The following is a 21185-nucleotide window of genomic DNA, read 5'->3' on the forward strand; positions in this document are numbered from 1 at the left end:
AAAAATCTAAAATGACCACAAAAATCCACGTTTTCGTATATCCCCATATAACGGTACCTCTCGACTTAGTGTATTTTAAAAGATTACTTCCTTATATTCAACATATATCCTAACCCCAATTCACTTTTCCAGATTTATCTGTTCTCCTGAAACCCATTATAGTACTATTTAGTACTTTTTGTATAAATAAGCACGAATTTTCAAAACCTCCTCCCTACCTCCACTCTAAACACCAATTGCTAATCTAGTACCGAATTTCAAAATTCCAGTTCTACCCTTTACAAAGTCACAAATTGTACAAAATTCTCTACCATATAGAAAATACCAAAAGGTACCAAATTTTGAACCATTTAGCACTTTTCGTACAAGATTTTCCAAAATGTACTTTCATATCTCAGCTCTATCCGTTCACCTAACCCCAATTTATAGCCAATGTAGTTCCATTTACCACTTTTCCATAAGTATGAATTTCCAAAACTACCTCAATCCTCACTCGAACAGTTCACGCAAATACAAATTATAGCGAATTTCGTACCATTTAGTACTACTTCGTGCACATTAGTATGGTTTTCCAAAGCTACCTCCATATCGCAATTCTATATTCTAACAGTAATCTTAATTCCAAATTTCAGGATTCCAGCTCTTCAAATCCAAATCATACTAAACTCACTACCATTTAGGACTTTTCGACCTTTGGTACATCTTTCTTACTCTTAATCAGTGACCCCCATTACAAATTTCAGGATTCCGGCCCTATTCGTTAACCCATATCTAAATTGTACTATATTTAGTACTATTTAGTACTTTTCGTATAAGTTTAGTTCGAATTCCAAAAACCTTTCATTTTTACTCTTCAACAGTGATTCTCATTCGAAATTTCAGGATTCCAGATCTATCCCTTCACCAAAATCCAAATTGTACTAAATTTAGTATCATTTAGTACTTTTCGTGCACTTATAGCTCGAATTTCTAAAAACCTTTCTTTGTTACTCTCCATCAGTGACCCTCATTACAAATTTCAGGATTCAAGCTCAATCCGTTCACCCAAATCCAAATTGTACTAAATTTAGTACCATTTAGAACTTTTCGTGCACTTATAGTTCGAATTTACAAAAACCTTTCTTTGTTACTCTCCACCACTGACCCTAATTTCAAATTTCAGGATTCCAGCTCTATCCGTTCATCCAAATCCAAATTGTACAAAGTTTAGTACAATTTAGTACTTTTTGTACCCTTATAGTTCGAGTTTACAAAAACCTTTCATTGTTACTCTTCATCGGTAACTCCCATTCCAAATGTCTGTATTCCAGCTCAATCCGTTCACCCAAATCAAAATTGTTCTAAATTTAGTGCCATTTAGTACTTTTCGTACCCTTATAGTTGGAATTTCCGAAAACCTTTCATTGTTACTCTTTATCAGTGACCCTCATTCCAAATGTCTGTATTGCAGCTCTATCCATTCACCCAAATCCAAATTGTACTTTATTTAGTACCATTTAATACTATTCGTGCACTTATAGTTCGAATTTCCAAAAAGTTTTCTTCGTTACTCTCCACAATTGACCGTAATTTCAAATTTCAAGATTCCAGCTCCATCCGTTCACACAAATCCAAATTGTACTAAATTTAGTACCATTTAGTAATTTTCGTACACATAAGTACGAATTTCCAAAATCACCCTCATGTCTCTATCATACACTTCAACAGTAATCTTAATTCCAGTTCTATCCGTTCACCCAAATATAATTTGTACTAAATTTAGTATCATTTAGTACTTTTCGTACACATTAGTACGATTTTCCAAAAACATTTAATTACATCAACACCACTTCCCAACCTTGATTTCCATACCAAATTTCATGATTCTAGCTATATCCGTTCAAAATATACAATTGGTACTAAATTTTGTAAATTTTAGTACTTTTCGTACACTTATAGTTCGAATTTCCAATAACCCTTTGGTACATCTTTCTAACTCTCCATCAGTGACCCTCATTCCAAATTTCAGAATTCTAGCTCTTACCGTTTGCCTAATACAAAGGGTACCATATTTAGTACCTTTTAGTACTTTTCGTACCCTTCTAGGTCGAATTTCCAAAAACCCAGCCTTATCTCACCCCTACACAACAACAGCAACCTACACCCAAAATTTCAAGTTTCTAGCTTCAGCCGTTTCGTCTGGGCGTTGATGAATCAGTCAGTCAGTCAGTCAGTGAATACCTCACCTCACTGCTCTTTTATATATATAGATTAAGTTAAATTTATTTTGCATTTAAACAGAAGTGAATTATATTTATTGTGTATAAATATAATTCGCTTTCACATATAACACTTCGTCGTAGATTTCACTAACGATCGTAGATTTTTACAAATAAACATGGAAAGCCAGAGGCAGTTACCGCACACAAATCAAGGGTTTAGGAAGGTGGACAGCTGTTCAACTGACATATCGGATGTGCAACAACTGCCAATACTTTATATGTTATATATCACCAATATTTTTGAAAATTTAACATGGCTGAAGGTTTCCCCTTTTTAAACACGCGACTTTTGATTGTATATTATACAAATTAAATACTTTTGGATAAAATGAAAAGTTTTTGACCTTAAAAGATAATTTACTTTGAAACTGAGGCTATGTTTATGTTTAAAAATGGGTAAAAATGGCTTGAAGCCAACATGTTTTTTTTTTGTTTTCTCTCGATTTGTGACTAACCCACACTTTTCCCGAGTTTCCTGTCAAACTAAAAGTAGAAGCAAACTAAATAAGGACGATCTCACAAAAGAATTACTTTTCAAAATTTAATCTGCTTCCATCATTAAATTATGCTGACATTTTGAAGCCAGTGTTTTTGACATTTGCTTTTAGTTGCGTTCCGCAAACATTTTTTTCAAAAAATCATATATAGGATATTAGCACTTGCGATTCTTTATTATTTGATACGTATGTATATCGTAAAAGTAGTCTGCACAGCTTCATAGAAATCTGCATCCAAATGAGGAAATTTTGTGCGAACATTTTTCTAAAAATCATATTTTTGGGTCTAACATTTGCAATTGTCATTCGATTACTTCGTACTCTATTTTCACGTTCCAGAACTAATAAATTATTCCCCGTGAAAATCCATCTACTAAAACGAGAGTTACAAGAAATTCCAAAGTAGGAAAATCACCTAAAATTGATTTTGAATATATCGCGTATTATATAAGGTTTTCTGCAGGTGGTTTTCACTGTAATGAAAAAACTAGTGCAGCATCTTCATTTTTGCGGAAGCAGAGATTTAAAACTTCACTGATAAGGGAGCTACATTCATCCACGGTTCTATAAATAGATATATATCGATGTAGATTTTCATGGTGGCACTGAAACCGGATGCGGACAAAAATTGTATGTACTCTGCCCAAATTAGCGATGTTTTATAGCTTTTTGAACACTAAGATGCAGCCGATGCTACATTTTAGCCTCCAAATTAAATTTCGAAAAATATTTACAAATTAAAAGACATGGCCTTGCTGTACATGAAAATCACATGCGGAAAAAATTGTTGTGATATATTTTTTTCGATTTACACATATTTTAAAATGCATATAAATTAAAATAGGTTATTTGACCTCTATTTCAATTTCAGAAGCCTTAAGATATATCATCAGCAACCCAGTTATCTTCCGCAAGAGTAAAGCTTTAATATGAATGTCAATAAAGCAAAATCAATCTATTTTATTGGGAGATTTAAGCAAAATGAAGAAAGTATTCTTATAGATTTTCCCAATGTTTTTAACTACATAATTCATGTGAAAAAATATTTTTCAAACAAAAATTATTTTTGACCAACATAGATATGTGCTTATTTTTGCTGTAACATTGAAACTTTAATACCAATCTCATTTGATTTGCCTTGATGTTTTGATCCACAACAATTTTTTTGTTTAAATTTATAACCCCTAAATGGGCCTTTATTTTTTATTTTATGCAATCTACTCGCTGAAGTCATTTCGAGAGAAGTTTTTAGTAACAATTGTGCTCTTTAAAATAATTAGCGTTTTTATAATATTTTTTTTCTAAAAAGACGAAATAAAACCTCCGTAACTTTTGTCCGCAACAACCAAAAATTAACTCGCGAGCAGATTCGTACTGGGGATTTTTTTTAACCTATGTACACAAAATCTTTGATGTAGCGTGAAAAATTTAACTTTTTTGAAATGGAATATGAAATAAATATTTGTGATATGCTGAAGTTATTGTTAAAAATATCTACAAATACTATAAAAATTATCTTCGCCAGAACAGGCAAAAATGAAGTAGTCTCGGTCTAAGTTTTTTTGAATTTGTTATTTGAATTTTATAAGTCGATATAAAAATTGCCTAGGATAGGGTGGAATGAATTAAGCTTAATGCCAATTGAGTTGATATGTGTTAAAATTTTGGATCAGCTATAGAATATTTTGGAACAAGTTAATCACCAAGGGAAGTGGAGCTGGGACAGGACGATATTATTATATTATATCCATGCAATTCAACAGAAGAAAGGAAATTGGTTGTTTTTCAATGAATTTTTCTCACCCACCATCTCGAAATAGGAATCCTTTGGCCAACTTTAATTCTTGGTCGATTTCTTGCAATAAATCACTTTCCGACCAACTGCGTCGATTTGCAGGAAGTACAAAACGTGTCTGTTTTCGAGATCGTTTAATAACCGCAGGATCCGCTGTAGGTCCGTTTAATCGTTGGCAATTGTTGATGCGTTGTAGTGAATGGACTGGTTGTTGAAGATGACTATCTCTAGCTCTATGCCACTTGATAACTATTAAGAGCGAATTAATAAAGAATGAGTTATTAAAATATGCATACTCTTTAAATTGGGGGAGATGGTTAGAGAGACAGACTGAGGGGGTAATGTGTTTCATGTAACGTCTGAAGTGTACAAAATTGTGTTTTCAACCAAATAATTTGGCTTGTGGATATTTCATAAATTGTTCATAACACATGGCCATTTACTATTTATGCTAATACACCAAATGCAATGCAATTTCGATAAAGTGAAATTCATGGTAATAGGTCTTTGTGTTAAAGATATAGACAATATTTCTAACGTTGTTGCTGTGGACAAGCGTCACTAACATAGTCTCTGTAAATGTTGCATAATGTTTCTTATACAAATTTCCAATTATCAACTATGGTCAAAACATATGATTTTATATGTAAATACAATAGCCAAAGTAGGAGAATGCTATGTCTGACCATTTTCTGTCTGAGAACAGGCTTCAAATAATTTTTTCTTTTTATTGATAGATACAAAAATGCTTTCTTGTCGGTTGAATAATTTGTAAATAACGTACAGGAAAAGAGTATAATTATCTGTATTTATAAATGATTATTGATTTAATATTGACCTAGTATGTGCATGTAATAGTGTTAGAAAAATTTATTTTCTTTAAACTACTATTTTCGGAACCACTTCTAAATTATTGGGCCAGCTCTTCAATTTTTTAAGTAGTAGTTCTATCGTAAGTGAAGATCGAGTAATTTTTCGTGTTAGTTCTATCCTACGACTGCGATAGAACATCGTTCGCTTCGTTTGAAGTGTACACCTAAGTTAACGTTACAGATAAATGTTTGGACTAAAGTTTAGAAAAAGATGGACGATCTTGGAGTGTTTCGGATATTTAATTCCGTTTCGATATCTGAAGCTTTAAAAGAAAACTCTTAACATGATTTCTAAGCTAATAAAAAGTAAATATACAAATGTCTGACCAAGTCTTTTACGATTTACGAATAAAGGACATATGTAGTTAAAGGATGTAGAACAAAGTATTTCTACCGGATTCTCTGTGGAGTGCTTCAAAAGATATCTGTGGAGGAAGTAATATCATCCTGAACTAGATGAATTTCATTTGTCTGGGTATCGATTTCATGGATATCTTGTTTGAGTTTACATAGGCCGACCATTTCGCTCTCTTGAGAATACACATATTTTAGCCAACGAACACTACTTACCTCTCAAATCAAAAACTGGTTCTACGATATGAAAAACTAAAAGTTTTGCGTCTCAACATTTTAGGGGGTCTTAGGTAAAGTTACTTATATCTCAAAAAGTCCAAAGTTAAGAGAGGAACTCTTAAGCAATTACATAAAATAGTTTTGGGTATAGTCATTACGAGCTGCGTAGACAAAATATACATTGAAATAACAAAAAATGTCCACCCAAAAGATTTTTTGTTTGGGAGAGCTAGGATATGTCATTACAATTGATGTCCTTACAGTCCCCGATCCCATGTGTGCAAAAAAAACAATTCGGTGTCTACGTCCAAATTTTAGGGTTTTTTTTTTTATTTTTCTTAAAAACGATAAGCTTTACCCAAAATGAATAACGCATGCGATATGTTTAATTCTAAAAAATGGGATTACCAAGTTGGTCTATAGGAAAATTTTGGATTTTCAATTAAATATCATAATTTCGCATATGCATTTATCTAATGAATTCCGTATATATACTAGTTACCAAGCTTAGCCTTAGTCTGCTACAAAAACAATATCCTGATAATCGGACTTAACCACCCGTGAAACGTAGCATAATGGTTGGATGTGTGGGACTTCGGTAGACTCCTAAACTTTCAATGTATCTCTTAGATCATAACAGTTCATCTCGAAAGATAATTAATAAAAAAATATTAATATATAATATAAATGACCTTCGCCTTTATAAGACAAAAATAAAACTAAAACTTGTACTTGAGTCAGTTTCTGATCAGATAATCCTAAAAACATTTTACGAAATCCAAAAAATGACCTATGACCACGAATAACTGGAAATTACTTCTAAGGACAAATTATACCTCTACACCAAAATTCAGCTATATAGAATTTTTTCTAATATCCCTACTTATACGCATATCTATGTATGTCGACTGGGCTATTTTTAAAGGAACTCAAATTATTCTACGTTCTTGCAGAGTGTACCCCCCCATTCTGGGACGTTTCACTGTTATTCAATGTTAATACATTCATTATTGCACAAAATCTTCTACTTTACCCGTATTCGAATATTTGCGATCATACAATTATGTGTCACATTGTTAACAATTCAATATGCATATATACATATATGATTTATATATAAAATCACTCTGTGCGATATTCTCTAATATGTAAGAATTAACAGATAGGTAAATTCACGAATCGTAAGAAATTTGTTTATAGGTCTTTCAATAATAAATAACTGGTGCTAGCAATGGCATCATCATGCAAACCATTGTTTGTCTAACATTCAAAAAAATAATAACAAAAATAACGAAATTGAAAAAACAGCTTTGCACTTTAGTTTCATTCTTTGGTTGGTTGCTTAGTTGGTGGGTTAGAACAAAACTACATTTGATTTGGCATGTTTTTATTAATTAATAATTAATTTCATAACAATTTCAAACAAATTCGTTTAACAAAAGAAATTCTCGTTCGGTCGGTCGGTCGTTCGTTCGTTCGGTCAAATGCTCGTCGCATACACAGAAAATAGAATTTTTAATTTTAAGTTAAATAATGTTTTTTTCTTTTTGGACAAGTATTGTTAATGTTTTTTTTTTTTCTTTTTATTTGGTCAACAAATTTCTAAAAATATTCACAATACAATTAAATTAAATGTTATTTCTTTTAAAATAGTATATATAGTATACATACATATATACGTATATGTGTATATGTCTATGTAAATGTAACGTATGTTTCAATTATGTTAAAATTCAATTACAAAATTAATACAACTTTTGTTATGGATACAGAAAGGCAGAGAAGAAGAGGAGGAAGGAGCAGAGTGTTCAAACTGGATGCGAGTGCCGTCTACATGTACAGATTGAGAGAGAAGGGAAGCAAGAAGTAGTATTTTAGATAGAGAGTCAATGTGTTAAAGATAGCTTCTTCTTCTCAAGAATCGGTCAGTGTATAACGGTAGTAGTGATCCTGACATAGATATTGAAATATTGCACAATTTGTGGTAGCAGTTAAGTGGTTCAAGCTGTCTGTCGTTTAGGTTCATTCGTGGAGCCGCTTGGTTTGGAGTTGGGTTTATTTTTTTTTATTTAAATATTTCCAGCATTTTGAAAGTTGCGCCAATAGTTATCAAACTCTTCTAAAATGCGTTCGTGAAATGGAGATTTGGCAAACATCTCTTCAAAAGTGTTGGGACACACGGTTGTGTCCAGGTCGGATGGAATAGAATTGGTGAAAACATCAAACGTTGATGATGGATCTGATGTGGTTGAGACATCACTGCGTTGCAAGTCATCTTCGGCATTCTCTGGAGGAGTTATGTGGCCGTCATTATTAAAAAACAAAAACAAACAATCAAAACACAATAATAATTCTCAAAAGAAGATTGTAGAAGAAGAAGAAGAACAACAACAAGAAGAATAAAAAGGAGTTGGAGTCTGAGATGAGAAGATATATGAGTGAATTCACAAACACATACAACGTATACATATGTACATACATATGTTTCATTGTGGTGACGATGGTTGTGATGGGGTGGGAGGATGTGTGGGTGGGTGGTGTGGTGGTAGAGTGCGAATGTACATAGGGATATGCCAGAAATGCCAAAATGTGTTTGAGATACTCACACCAGTTATGTGCTAGGAGTTCACGTATACATACATACACATACTTAAGTAGATATAGAGGTACATAGTTGGATAGGATGAATGAATGAGGAGACAAGGGGATCCCACAGTGCTGACACCTCATGAAGTACTTAGTAGTCATAGGATTCGGATAGATGTGAAATGTGCAGTGCTGTACGCAGATTAGGCTTGCTTGGCAGCAATTCAGGTGAATCTCCTCCAAGCAGTCCATGCGGACAAACCTATTAACACAGCGGAGCCCAGGATGCTACCAACACCAAGAGAAATAAATGAATCTGTTTGAGTATCAGTGTCGTCAATGTTACGAGTTGTGTTATTAGCATTGGTGTTACATGAGTTTGCGCAAGCTTTGTGGACATTCGTCTCGTTTGAGGATGAATGTTTGGACTCACCGTGACCGCCGTTTTCAGGGGGCAGCATTGGAGCCCTCACACTCTTAACGGTCTTCACCATGGTCGATTTCTTAAAAGCCTTACTGATCGAGTTGTCTGTCGTTTCCTGTGAACGTTCCTCTTCTTGATGTTGTTCGCGATGACCGCCCTCGATCTCATCACGTTGATGATTCGAGAATTTCGCGAATTCGCGTAAATGCCGCGGCAAACTGTGAAGGTTGGCTTCGTGATTACCCTCAAGGATTTTAACGGGTGGTACATCTTCCGTTTCACTCGACTGGGCGGCGTTGTTGGGGTGCGATTCGGCGCCAGACTCCCAATCACTGTCGGCCGGCATCGACAACTTTGTTCGCCTTTCCTTTACCCGATTCAAGAACTCATCGCCCAAATTCGTTTGTGCTGCCCTGTGTTCCGATGACTCCTCCTCGTGCACCTTGGATATTTTAATGATATTCTGCAGACGACGCTTCTCACGTTCGGCCACCTTATTAAGCCATTCTTCAGCCATTTGCTGGCGAAAAACTTCGTCCTCGGTCAGTGTGGGCAACTTCGGGACACAGCGATATGAATCGCGGTGTGGACGGGGTGATGGTTGGGGCATTGGCATAGTTTGTGCCCGATTAACCTCCTCCATTAGACGCTGTCGTTCCTTCTGTAGACGTTCGAACTCCATTCGCAATTCCTCCTCCTTGGACGCAATATACTTCAGCTGCTGCTCGTGTAATTCCCGCGGCAAGGAGGCTCTTCTTTGGCGCATTTGCTCCTCGCTAACACTCACCTCAATGGGATGGAATCCCGATGTCTGTGGCGCAGGCGATGTACCTCGTCGCGTCGTTGTACTGATATACTTGGGGTTTGGATCTCTTTCGATCATTGAATAGCAGCTGCCGTATTGCGGGCGACTTTGCTGAGGAGCCTTATTCAGCATTGGAGCATGGGATCTGCGAACGTTGTAGGCATTGTATTGATCGTAGGAGTGTGAATTGTATGACAAATCACTGGTGGATGCTGTTAGGCGTGGTGCCCTTATGCCGCCAGGTCTTCGCTGATAACAAATTTCTACCTCCCGGGCGAAGGGGCGTGCAATGTTCTCCGATGAACCCAAATCGCTAGCATATTTCGACCAATCGTCCTCGGTGCGTTGTTGGTTCACGCCACTGTGTGCTTTGCGACCCTCTTCATTCAAATTAAACATAGATTCAGCTCGGCGGTGCCTTGCATCTTCAGTAGCACTATTGTCCATATGAATGGGAATCTGATATGTTCGTGGTGGTTCAGGCACAGGTGGTGGTCCGGCCACGTTGTAACCATTCTCCATTTGTATGGGAATCTGATAGGATCGTGAATTGCTTGTGTCAGAGCAATAGCCACTGCGATCAACACTGTTCATTCGCTGTTGGCGTGACTTCATGGAACGTTCAATTTCCTGCTCCAGTTCGGACATGTGGTCATGACGCAACTTATTGAACTCTTCGATTTGTTCCTTGTGCCGTAACTGGACACGATTCAGATCGAAGAGGGAAGCAGAGCGTTCCTTTTGTTCCCTTTGAGTTTTGCTCGTCTCCAGCTCCCTGTGCAGTTGCTTTGAAAGGTCATCGAATTCTTTGAATAGTTTTTCATGGTCATGTTGGAATACTTGCTTGGTATTTGCGCTGGTCGAAGTGGTCGATGACGACATGAAATTGTTGCCATTCGTTGTGCTATCACTGTTCGAGGTTGTTTGTGCTACCGTTGGTAAGGTGAAGGCATCGGGGGCGGAGGCGGCGGTGCTGGCCGCAGCTTCCTTGGCACGTTGCCTAAATTCCTCATAAGAATCTTCAATGCCCCTTCGTAGCGCCGTCATTCGTTCAGAGGCATTCTGTTTTTGTTGCTCTTCGTTTCGTGTTTCTTTAACGAAATCCACTTCATCTCTCTGATTGCTGTGAGATGATTTTTCTTGGCTGCCGTGTGTCATGGTAGTAGTGGTGTCATTGATGGTGTTAGTGGTGGCGGCGGTCGAGGCACTTCTATTGTTCAATGTTGCCGAATAAGAATTATTGTTTAAATTTAAAGCTGACATAATTTCGTGGTCATTTGGTTTCGCCGCAAAGTTGGCTGTCGGCTGGGGCAAATTCGTGGCAAAACTTCCCGACATTATTGGGGCTTTTGTGGGGAATTTCGATCCAATGTCAGCCGGTGGGGCCTCATCACCACCAAAGCTTTGCTTGTCATGCTTGGAGTTGCTGTAGTCGACGACTACTTGACCATTTTCAATGCGTTTCTGACTTTCAAATGAATGCGTCTCTATGCTGGAGTAGCGTTTGGGTTGCACATCCACCGCCATGGGTTGACTGGTGGACGATTCAATGTTTGAGAAGCGCTTCTGTTCCTTATCGAATATATTGGACGATCCCAACGTGGGAAACATTTCACCCAGACTCGATTCGACACTTTGCATATTACCTGACGAGGACCGAGGAAAATTGTATGACTTGTCCGAAGATCCGTTAGTAAATGTTATTGGAACGATGAAAGTGGACGGTTTCGATTGCTGAGGTGTTGCTGATGGTTGTTGTTGCTGTTGTTGTTGTTGCTGCTGCTGCTGCTGCTGCTCATTACTTGTTGTTTGCCTTGAGTTATTTTCAAACGATGATGAAGGTGCTGTTGTTGTCTCCGCTGTTGGCTTTTGTTGCTGTTGTTGCCCACTGAGAATCGATTGATGAGAATCGCCCGTATCTTGTATTATAGATAAGAGACGATGTTTATTCTCTTCTCCTTCACTGCTACGACTATTGCTGCTGCTTGTATTGGCTGTTTTATCTGCTATTAGAGAAGGAACAGCGTCAGTGGCTCCGGTGACGTCACTGGCACATACTTTGCTTGTATTTGTGGTCATACTGGACGTTACCGCTATTGATCTTTTTGATAGATTTTGTGCTTTTGTGGCCGTTTCACTGCTCTTAGCAGGTACGGGAGGTGGTGGAATTTGAGGTGGAGGTGGCGTTAGACTTTTACGTAATTTCTTCATCATAGCTGCAGTTTGAAGCAACTGTTGTTCGGCCAATTTCTCTCGTTCCAGGGCAGCCAATTGTTCCTTGGTGTATTCATGATAGCCTCGACGTTCCACAAACTTCTGGTGAGCATCGAGCAACTTATCGGGTTGTTGTTGCAAATCTTTGCTAGTTGTGGTCGTTGTGGTTGTTGACTTTGTGACAGTTTGGTGTTGCTTTTCAATGTAGGATTGTTGTGATGGCGAAAGACAGACTAATACTTTGGGATCGAACGAAGTGGGAACACCAATCCAGGATTCTGGATGTTTGTTGGGAGAAGGCGGTCTCTGAGGGGCATCGGAATTGGCTTTGTTCAGAGACAGTCGTAAGTCGTCGATGTGCGGTAATTCTGGTGGAGGATACGGCATTTTGGTGGTCTGGTTCGTTGGAGCTGGTTCGGTGATGTCTTGGTGGGATTTTACCACATTGACTGCCTTCACTTCTCCAATGTGCTGGGCCAAAGTGGCTAATTCTTCCAGGACCTCACCACCGTATGGCAGAGCAGCTAATGTCTCGGCACATAACAAGCGCAGTTTTTTGGGATCTGCCGCCGATGAGTCTGACTGAGCTTGATCTTCTCCTTCTGCTTGTTTTTTGAGTTTGAGATCTGAAATTGAGGAGGCTTGATCAGAGGAATTGACCTGGCTTTGTCCGACATTTATGGCTGTACATTGGCTAAATGTGGTGCTATCGGAACAATGGGAATCCAGGGACTCTTGTCGGGTTAGTGAGGATGTACTAAGGGGGGATTTAAGCGGGGCTGCACAGCTTGGACTGTGTGGAGTCTGTGCGGCAGGGTTTGTCTGTTGGCCATTGTGATGTTCGACATTCTTCACGAGTAGGGGTAAAGGATCTTGTTCGTAATCAAAGGATTTGGGAGGTGGTGGGATTGGGGGAGGTGGAGGCGATCCACGCTTTGGCTTCGATGTACTGTGTGTGTGACTACATTGATTGCCTAGAACATCACCATCATGTATAGCTCTATTATTGTTGCTGTTGTTGCTATTACCGTTTGCATTTGCCGTTTTTGTGCTGTCCGAATTAATTATTATGTCGCGCACCGTATTCATATTTTGAACGTTTTCCGATAGAACCTCTTGTGGTTGTTTCGCGATTTTATCCGCACGTAAACTACTAACACTACTACTTGTATTTACCGAATCACAACTAGTTTCGAGCAGTCTTGCCTGAGCATCTGACAACAGACGCAGAGCATCATCGATATCTGATAATCTCTGCTGACCGGAACCATAAGAGAAGAGCGTCGATGGTGCTGCTGGCTGATCTCTCACGCTACTCGTTGTTCTATTCTGTTGATGAATGGCAGGTGATGATGCCGATGACGATATTCGCGAGTCGTTGTTTACAAAATTACTGCCATTGTTTGTGTTGTTTTCGAGCGATTCGACGGATGTTGTTTTCGCTGCTGACGAAGATGATGATGTCAATTCCATGGTGGAAGTGGCCGGTTTGTTTATCAGATCTTTGGCATCTGTGTCCAGATCGAATACCATGGAGGATGAATGTGTCGAGTGCAGAGAGACACGATCCATTTGGTCGAGGTCATTCAAATCGGACATGCTACTGGAGGCGGAGTTAATGAAGACCATTTCGGCCAATTCAGATTGCGGCGAAAGGAAACTCCTCAGTGTGGTGCAGCTCTCATCGGCATCGGGTGCCTCCTGAATACGGGCTTCAACGGCAAAGGCAACGGGCTCTTCGCGTATCACATTGCGAGTCGACGGGGTGTTAAGTGTTAGTGTGGGTTTGTGTGGTTTACTGAAGTCCAGGGAGCTTTTGGGGAATTTGGCATTGAGTTTTTGCGTTTTCTGTGTGTCATTTGTTGTGTGTACCGCACTTTCGGCTGATGCCGACCTAGACAAGGGATTATCGCCACACTCACTTAAATCACTGTTCTCTTCGGAGATGCTGTCGAGGAAACGTGGGCTGAGCATTTGGGGTAAGAAGTGACTCTCCAGGGCCAAACGTTTCTGTTTGCGTTTATCACGTTGTGATGCTGTCATTGTGGACGACGATTTGGCTGCTGCGGTCAAGGTTTCAAATTCTGACGATGAGTCGCCGTCTTCACATTCGGCGGCAGAATCCACTTCACTGACAACTGGAGATTTGAGTTCTTCAAGATCGGCTAAGGAATCATCGCCAATTTCTTCAATGTGCACGGGAGATAGTGCGGCAGCTTTAATATCGGTGCGGGAGTCGTCTTCATTGTCTTCTAAATGGATTTTGTGTACAATTACTTTGACTTGATGCTGTTGCTCTGCTGTTACTTCTGATTCACTTTCACTATTTGTATTGGCTACACTTGCACTGTCCGCGACAGAGTCTTTGTCATTTTGATTTGTATTTTCACTTTTTAATGCCGCCGCAGTCTTGGCATCGTCATTCACATCTTCGCAAACGATACGATGAACTATTACTTTGGCCTGTTGCCTAGGTGTGACTGATGGCGTCACAGGAATCGGTGATTGACTAGCGGCAGGATCATCAGGATCCTCCCGGTGTTTAAGAGGCTTTGATTTTTCATTACCCATGTCTTCTCGGTCACTTTCAATTTCATTACATGGCGGCGTTGGACTTTGGTTGCACGTTGTCGTTGCCGGTTTGGAGGAAACTGTGTCACATGTAATGACGTTGTGTTGTTCTTCGATCGTTGCAGATACTTCTTCAGAGAGTTCCGTCTCTTTCCGGCTGTCGCCGATACTCTCTTCGAGTGCAGTTGTATCTGATGATGGTGGTGGTGGTGATTCAACTGTAGACGAAATATGGACAGGGGTGTTTTCGACGTTGGTGCCAGATGATGTCTCCGAGTGTTGTGTTTGTTGTTTTTCTTGTGTTTCTTGCACTTGTTGTTGTTGCTGCTGTGGCTGTTGTTGTTTGTTGCGATTCTTATTTTTATTTTTATTACGATTACGATTCTTCTGGCGATAGTTTGGCATCCTTCCTTTTCTCTGCTCCGCACTTAACCAAAAATGTCACTCAATTGCAATTACCTGAGTAGTGTTTCGTCCACACTCTGACCGATCTCAGCAGTATTTTGAAGATAATATAATGTCATAAGTATGTACTGTTGTGAGTGAGTATCTTGTACACAAAGAACAGCCGTTAGCTTTTTGGTATTTATTTGACAATTGCCTCTGGTTGCATAAGTATGTCCGCATCTACAGCTGTTTTCGTAGGAGGGGGAAATTATTGAGTAAAACACGAAAAAAAGGATGACACTTTGAGTTGATTAACGGTATAGATGTTAACGCTGGTATCGGCTGTAACGCAACCGTGGGTGCAGGCGAAGAAACAAAAAAAAAAAATATTTACTCAAGTATCAATCTTCTCTTTTATATTTTTTGCGCTAATTTTTTGTCGTTTCGTTCGTATCATTCGACTTATATCAACTGAAATGCCGCTCACTCGTACTACGATCACCGAACACAGTCCCAGACAGAGTCCGACCGGCAAAAGGTATATACTTTTTTTACGATACATATTTCTTATTTTTTCTGTTCTTTCTGTAAACAGAAGAAGACGCGCGCGACCACAATTGTGACACGATTTTCACCAATGAATACACACACAAAAACACGTTAGAATAAAGAAAACACATAAAAACAAAAATTTACTGGGGGACATAAGGAAAAGTCTCTTTTCCGCACTGTTCTCTATTCAATAACGCACACAAAATATTTCATAATTGCGTATTTTGGATTTTCCTTAATGAACAAACGAACGACAAAAAAAAACAAAGAAAATGAAATACTAAGAAGAAAACATTTAGGAAAAAGACAACAAAAACAATCATCATTTTTGTGATGTGTGCCAAAGCATTGGCGTTTGTCCATCAGTTGGAATTTGCCCGAATTTCCCTTCCTTCGATGTGCCGTTTTTTTATATTTTTCTTAGGGTATTCCGAGTGTGTGTTTGTGTGTGCTCAAGTGTTTGTGTGCAAACTGCTATTAAATTTAAGGCAAATTGATCTAAATATGCCATAGTTTTGAAATGTCGCGTATTCAGTCATTATTCAGACGGAATCACAAACTACATCCTCATCCATTGGCTTTGGGGAGATTCATTATATAGAAGAGGATCGGTGTGTTTGTTACACATGGGTTTGAAACCGCTCAATTATTCCTCTTTGAAATTTGTTGTGACCAGACATCTCTAGGAACATATGTGTGTTCTGACCTCTGTGTATGTTCACGTACACCAAGAACAACAACAATAACAAAAACAAATGAATGAAAATGGGAATGTACACGACACTTTGAAAACATTTCATCACCTGAAATGCCCACAGACTTAACTCAAAAAAAGAAAACAACAGTTTACCAGAGAAGCAAAAAACGCTATTAAATGAAAACTGTTTCATAGAATATCAATCTTATGAGTGCGAGTATTTTGAATATTACGTATCAATAACGTACGAAACCCAAATCGCGGAAATGATTGGTTTTGGGATCCTTCGTTGCAACACCATCTAAAATGTTACACCATTTTCCGAAATGTAATTTCTTGAATAGAATTGGTATTTTTAAACATGGAAGATTTCAGATTCATTCAATTTCATTATTTCTATGGGCATTTCAGGTGACTATCTGATTTATCAATAGACAAACCAATAAAGGTATTCACATTAGATATTAACAAAAATCTAGAATGTATTTTCCACCCTTACCATAGGAGTGTTGATTTACAAATGTTCTTAAAAACTACTCGGAAAATAAAAAATCTAACAAAAATTTGCAATTATAAATAATTCTCGATACAAAAAATCAGTGATTAACATTCATTTGGTATTCACAGTTAAAAAAAAACATTGTTGAAAGTACTGATAGGGTTAATTTGATGGAGTCCCGAACTGCCCTTTAACTTTATATTACGAAGTTTTGAGATTTTGGCCTTAACCCAGTAAGAATTATAGGAATTCAATTGTATTTCTTTAAAATATTCCTCAAAAGTCTGTTTTTTATTCATAAATATGTATGACTGCTCTATATTTGGTTGTTGAAATCATGCCTGATAACATTTTAGACCTATACTTGACATACATAACTGAAGCGGTAGAGTTTGAACAGTCTTTATAATTCGACATTTTAGGTTCTCAAAAACATCGATTTCACACTATAAGTAATATTAATAGTGTAATAGTACCACTGGAACGCGAAGGCTCTTTTAGCGGATCACAAAAATACCATGATTTTTTTTTTCAAAATTGACATATCTGTGCTTTTACGAGTTAATTCATAATAGTGATTTTGAATATTTTTTTGTTTTTGGTTTTTATAAAAATCTGATATTTGTAGGTCACCTTGAATAATAACAACAAAGGGTTATTGATTCCGTATTTAATGCACAAATTGTGTTTTGATGAGCCACATGTGTAAATAAGAGACCACTCATTTCTTATGTACCACCATTTCTCAGATTCGATTAAAAGTACATCTGTTTTTTGCCGCAGAAAACACTTCAAAAAGTTTGAATTTCTGTAATGAAGTATATATACCGAACAATTGCCACTTTCAGTTTAGAGATTATTTCGTTTATTTTTCGTTACTCTTTTATTCCTTTTATTCGTCCCTCTTTCGAGACGGTACTTACTAAGTACTATTTCATTGACAAATTATCGGCTTAACTACAACCAAAAATATAAGTAAAGAACGAAAAGTACACGAGACTTATGCCGATTGCAAATAAACCGAAACCATTTTGCGAAAAAGCGTCTGTATTTTCAGCTCGACGATCGTGTCTGTACTAGAAGGGCTTTCATTTGTTTTAGTTTAGTCGGATTCCCATCTGTTGTTTTTTTATTTGCAAAGTCCATATGAAAACCAAAAACACTCTGGGAAAACAATACAACAACTATGCCTTCAGAACATGCATGCCATATACATACATTCACACACACATACACTAACACTCATATTTAAGTCTTAAGTACGGCAAATATACATATGTGTACATAAATCAAACGGACTACATACATACATGCTCGTACATCCGAACATTGATGCATTGAAGCACGTGTATGTATGTTTATATCGACTTTAGGGTCTTACGTCATCTAGACATTGCAAAATTCACTTTCTTTAATCCAGAGTTGCCATTCTTGAGCACTTAGAAGCTCATAGGATTATTGGATACGAAGCAAAGGGCACTTTGGGAATCGATCTAGCCATGGTCTACTTCTAGCGGATCAACAGAGTAACTCACGTAGAAAATAACCGATTTGGTCTGATTTTTTTACATCGTAATGTTTCTTAAAAAACCTAGATCATTGGTTCGGTGATGGACTATATGTTGACTAAGTGCAGTTTAAAGGATGTGAATTTCCTTGGAATTCTTCTTGTGTTCTGAAAAACTTTGCCGGCACCAACTAAACTAGCTGATGATCACGATAACTTATGAATTGAGTATCAAATGTATATCAAGTTCCAAGTAGGAACTCGTTCGTTCAGAGGACCGTTCGAGGATAGGTTTGAAAATTTTACCTCACATATCTCTTGCGGTCCTGATTATATTATATTTACATCGTAATATTTCTCTCAAACTTAAGGCTAAATCGAATGTGGGCTATATCGGACAACTCTTCGATTATCCCCTCAGCAAAATTTAACATTTTTGCTATTGGAGGATATTTCTAAAGTTATTATCGTTTTGATTACAGTAACAGTTTTTTTTTTTTGATGTTTTGATAATGGAAAAAATCCCACGGTTTCTAACTAACAAATAATTGGTAGACAAGAGACCTATCTGGTGGACCCGAGACCATGGAAGGGCGTGACTCTTAGTCACTGATAGTCCTAGTGATGGTGACTAGAACAGTATAATTTTTTGCTAGGGAAAGCCAACACTTTCCGAAATATTAGCCCAGAAATGTCCCTTCTGCACAAAAGTGCAGTTAAGTCCATGTTTTTACTCGTTCAAGTGTTGTTCTTGTAATTTTACGTTGGAAATTTCTAAAACTTCTCTTGTTGCCTAAGTAAATATTGTTATTTAATTAGGGATTTGTTCATTTGACAGACACTTAAGGTAAGGTCACATTAGGCAAATATTTGCTCCAGCGAACGGCAGTGTGCGTTTATTGAGTGCAAGTGAGCATAAATTTCAATGCATTATTGACGCTCACTTGCTCTCAGAAAGCGCAAACTGCCGGCCGCTGGAGCAAATATTTGCCTAATGTTATCATACATTTAAGTCCACCACTCCGGTTTCTGTATTTTGTAAAGTCGAAGGCTGTGGCCATTAGGGTTATGACTTTTTTACAACCTCATATCCCTGTATCATAGCGTGATGAGTTTTGCAATAATATTACATAAAATCTTAATTAAAAGGTGATTCGGTAAAAAAACCTCACGCACAAAATGATTTTAAAATTTGAATTTATCAAAATTATGGACAATTTTTTGAAGCCACTGAAAACAGATATATAATTGAAAATAAACTTTAGAGCCACATGAGATAATTAAAATGACATAAAATTTATTTCTCACTATTTTTCTTCAATTCTGAGAATCGTAAAAATGTCGTAAACGATTTTATTCAAAAATATAATTTTTTAACAAAAAACAAAAAATTTAAAATTTTTTCAAAGTGACTTTTTCGCTACTTTTTTAATATTTGAATGAAATAAACGTTATTATAGTTATTAGTAGGCTTATATTTATTCATTCGTGCAACAAAAAATAATTTTTTGAAAAAAATTTTTTTTTTTTCATTTCATATATTTGTTCAAAAAATTATTTTTTTAAAATCGATGTGTGCGTGAACTTTTTTTATATTTCAATGGACTAAACGATAGCATAGTGATTAATAGGCAAAGGTTCATTCATCCCTGCTACAGGAAATCATTTTTGAGGAAAAATGTCAAAAAGTCATAACCCTAGTGGCCATTCTTGTAACTTCTCCTTTGCAACTACTGCGAATGAGTAATACTGATGTTATAATTATGTTAATCATACGCCTTTAGCATTAGATTAATAGTTTTGCACTATTTTCCAATTTTGAATAGATTGGAAGTAAGATCATTCGCATGTTACATGTATTTTGTTATTTTTTTGTAATAGATTGCGTAAAAGTTACTTAAAGTAAAAAGATGAGCATCTAACGTATATGTTTCAATGTACGGTTTCAGTTTTAAAGCATCCAAGTGTTTTTATTTTGTCCATTTAACTCTAACCAATAACAAAAGCTAACTGAAATTAATGCTGCATAGAGTGTAAATAAGGTATTGGAAAAGTTGTGTATAGAATTTCATAAGAAAATGGTGGCCTTTTAAGTCTGGCATTCGCAGTCTGTTACTGAGAAAGACAAATACGTCATTTAAAAATAAAATCGACATCGCCCCCAATGAATGGTACACTAGAGAATCTTTAGTAGTCTACATGTGATTTCGCCAATACTTGCGTATTTACTAACTAAACCAACACTTTATGAGTGTGGTCCGTAAAATCAACAATGATTTGGTGTTTGATCATCCTATACCCCGTCCACAAAAAAGGAGTTAAGACTCGAATTGTAAGGGTTTGAGTCGAATTGTAGGGGTTTGAATGCAGCATTCTGTGTGAACCACTTAAGTCAATGGTCAATTAACTAATTGGGGCATGTTAATGCGGCCTCAGACTTGGCAGTTAATTACACAGAGTACAACCTTGTTGCAAATTCTAGAAGTTATTCAAGAGCAACAGGTTCATATTTGTCGTAAGATGATATCAAGTGGCACGCGGTCATAAAATAGAAATGAACCTCTTCGCAGAGTTCCGGACAGTTTGATCTTTTCAACATTCTGCAGTATACAATTAGTAAACACCTCTAACATTAATGTTGTGCAACACTGAAAATGCAAACAACTAACTTCTAGTAAGCATTTTCTGAAAGTACATATTGAGACTACAAAAACCCTAGTTGGGTTTTGTGTTGTGGGAACGAGTTTGGGCTTTATGGCCTCATCTAAACTGGGTTAAAACAACCTTTTTGAACTAATCGGGGCCTTATCACCGACACGAATAGGCATTTTGCTTATCAATATTGTACTCTTAAAGTAGTAGAACATACATATGTGTCAAGCACTTCAGAATATATCAAATATAGAAAATTGTATATAATTTCTGGAATTCTGGTCAGTAACAGT

At 37.2% G+C, this 21185-nt stretch overlaps 1 protein-coding gene across 38 annotated transcripts in view; it reads right to left on the reverse strand.

Moving 5' to 3' along the window:
• The window catches only part of CAP (Cbl-associated protein), a 97839-nt gene that overhangs the window by 50018 nt on the left and 26636 nt on the right, over positions 1 to 21185 (reverse strand). For 15 of the 38 annotated variants that reach the window (XM_073957240.1, XM_073957239.1, XM_073957238.1 and 12 more), the window contains one exon: positions 4566 to 4802. The exons of 6 other annotated variants lie outside the window; for them this stretch is intronic. In XM_073957240.1, coding sequence (XP_073813341.1) covers positions 4566 to 4802 — 237 coding nt within the window. Of the gene's footprint in view, positions 1 to 4565; positions 4803 to 9017; positions 12654 to 13055; positions 15232 to 17656; positions 17816 to 21185 lie in introns of those variants that run through there. 17 more of the 38 variants (XM_073957213.1, XM_073957211.1, XM_073957212.1 and 14 more) reach the window with 8 other exon arrangements.

Source organism: Musca autumnalis, unplaced genomic scaffold (genome assembly GCF_047663935.1).
Source record: "Musca autumnalis isolate F117 unplaced genomic scaffold, ASM4766393v1 scaffold_5, whole genome shotgun sequence".
NCBI classification, from domain to species: Eukaryota; Metazoa; Arthropoda; class Insecta; order Diptera; family Muscidae; genus Musca; species Musca autumnalis.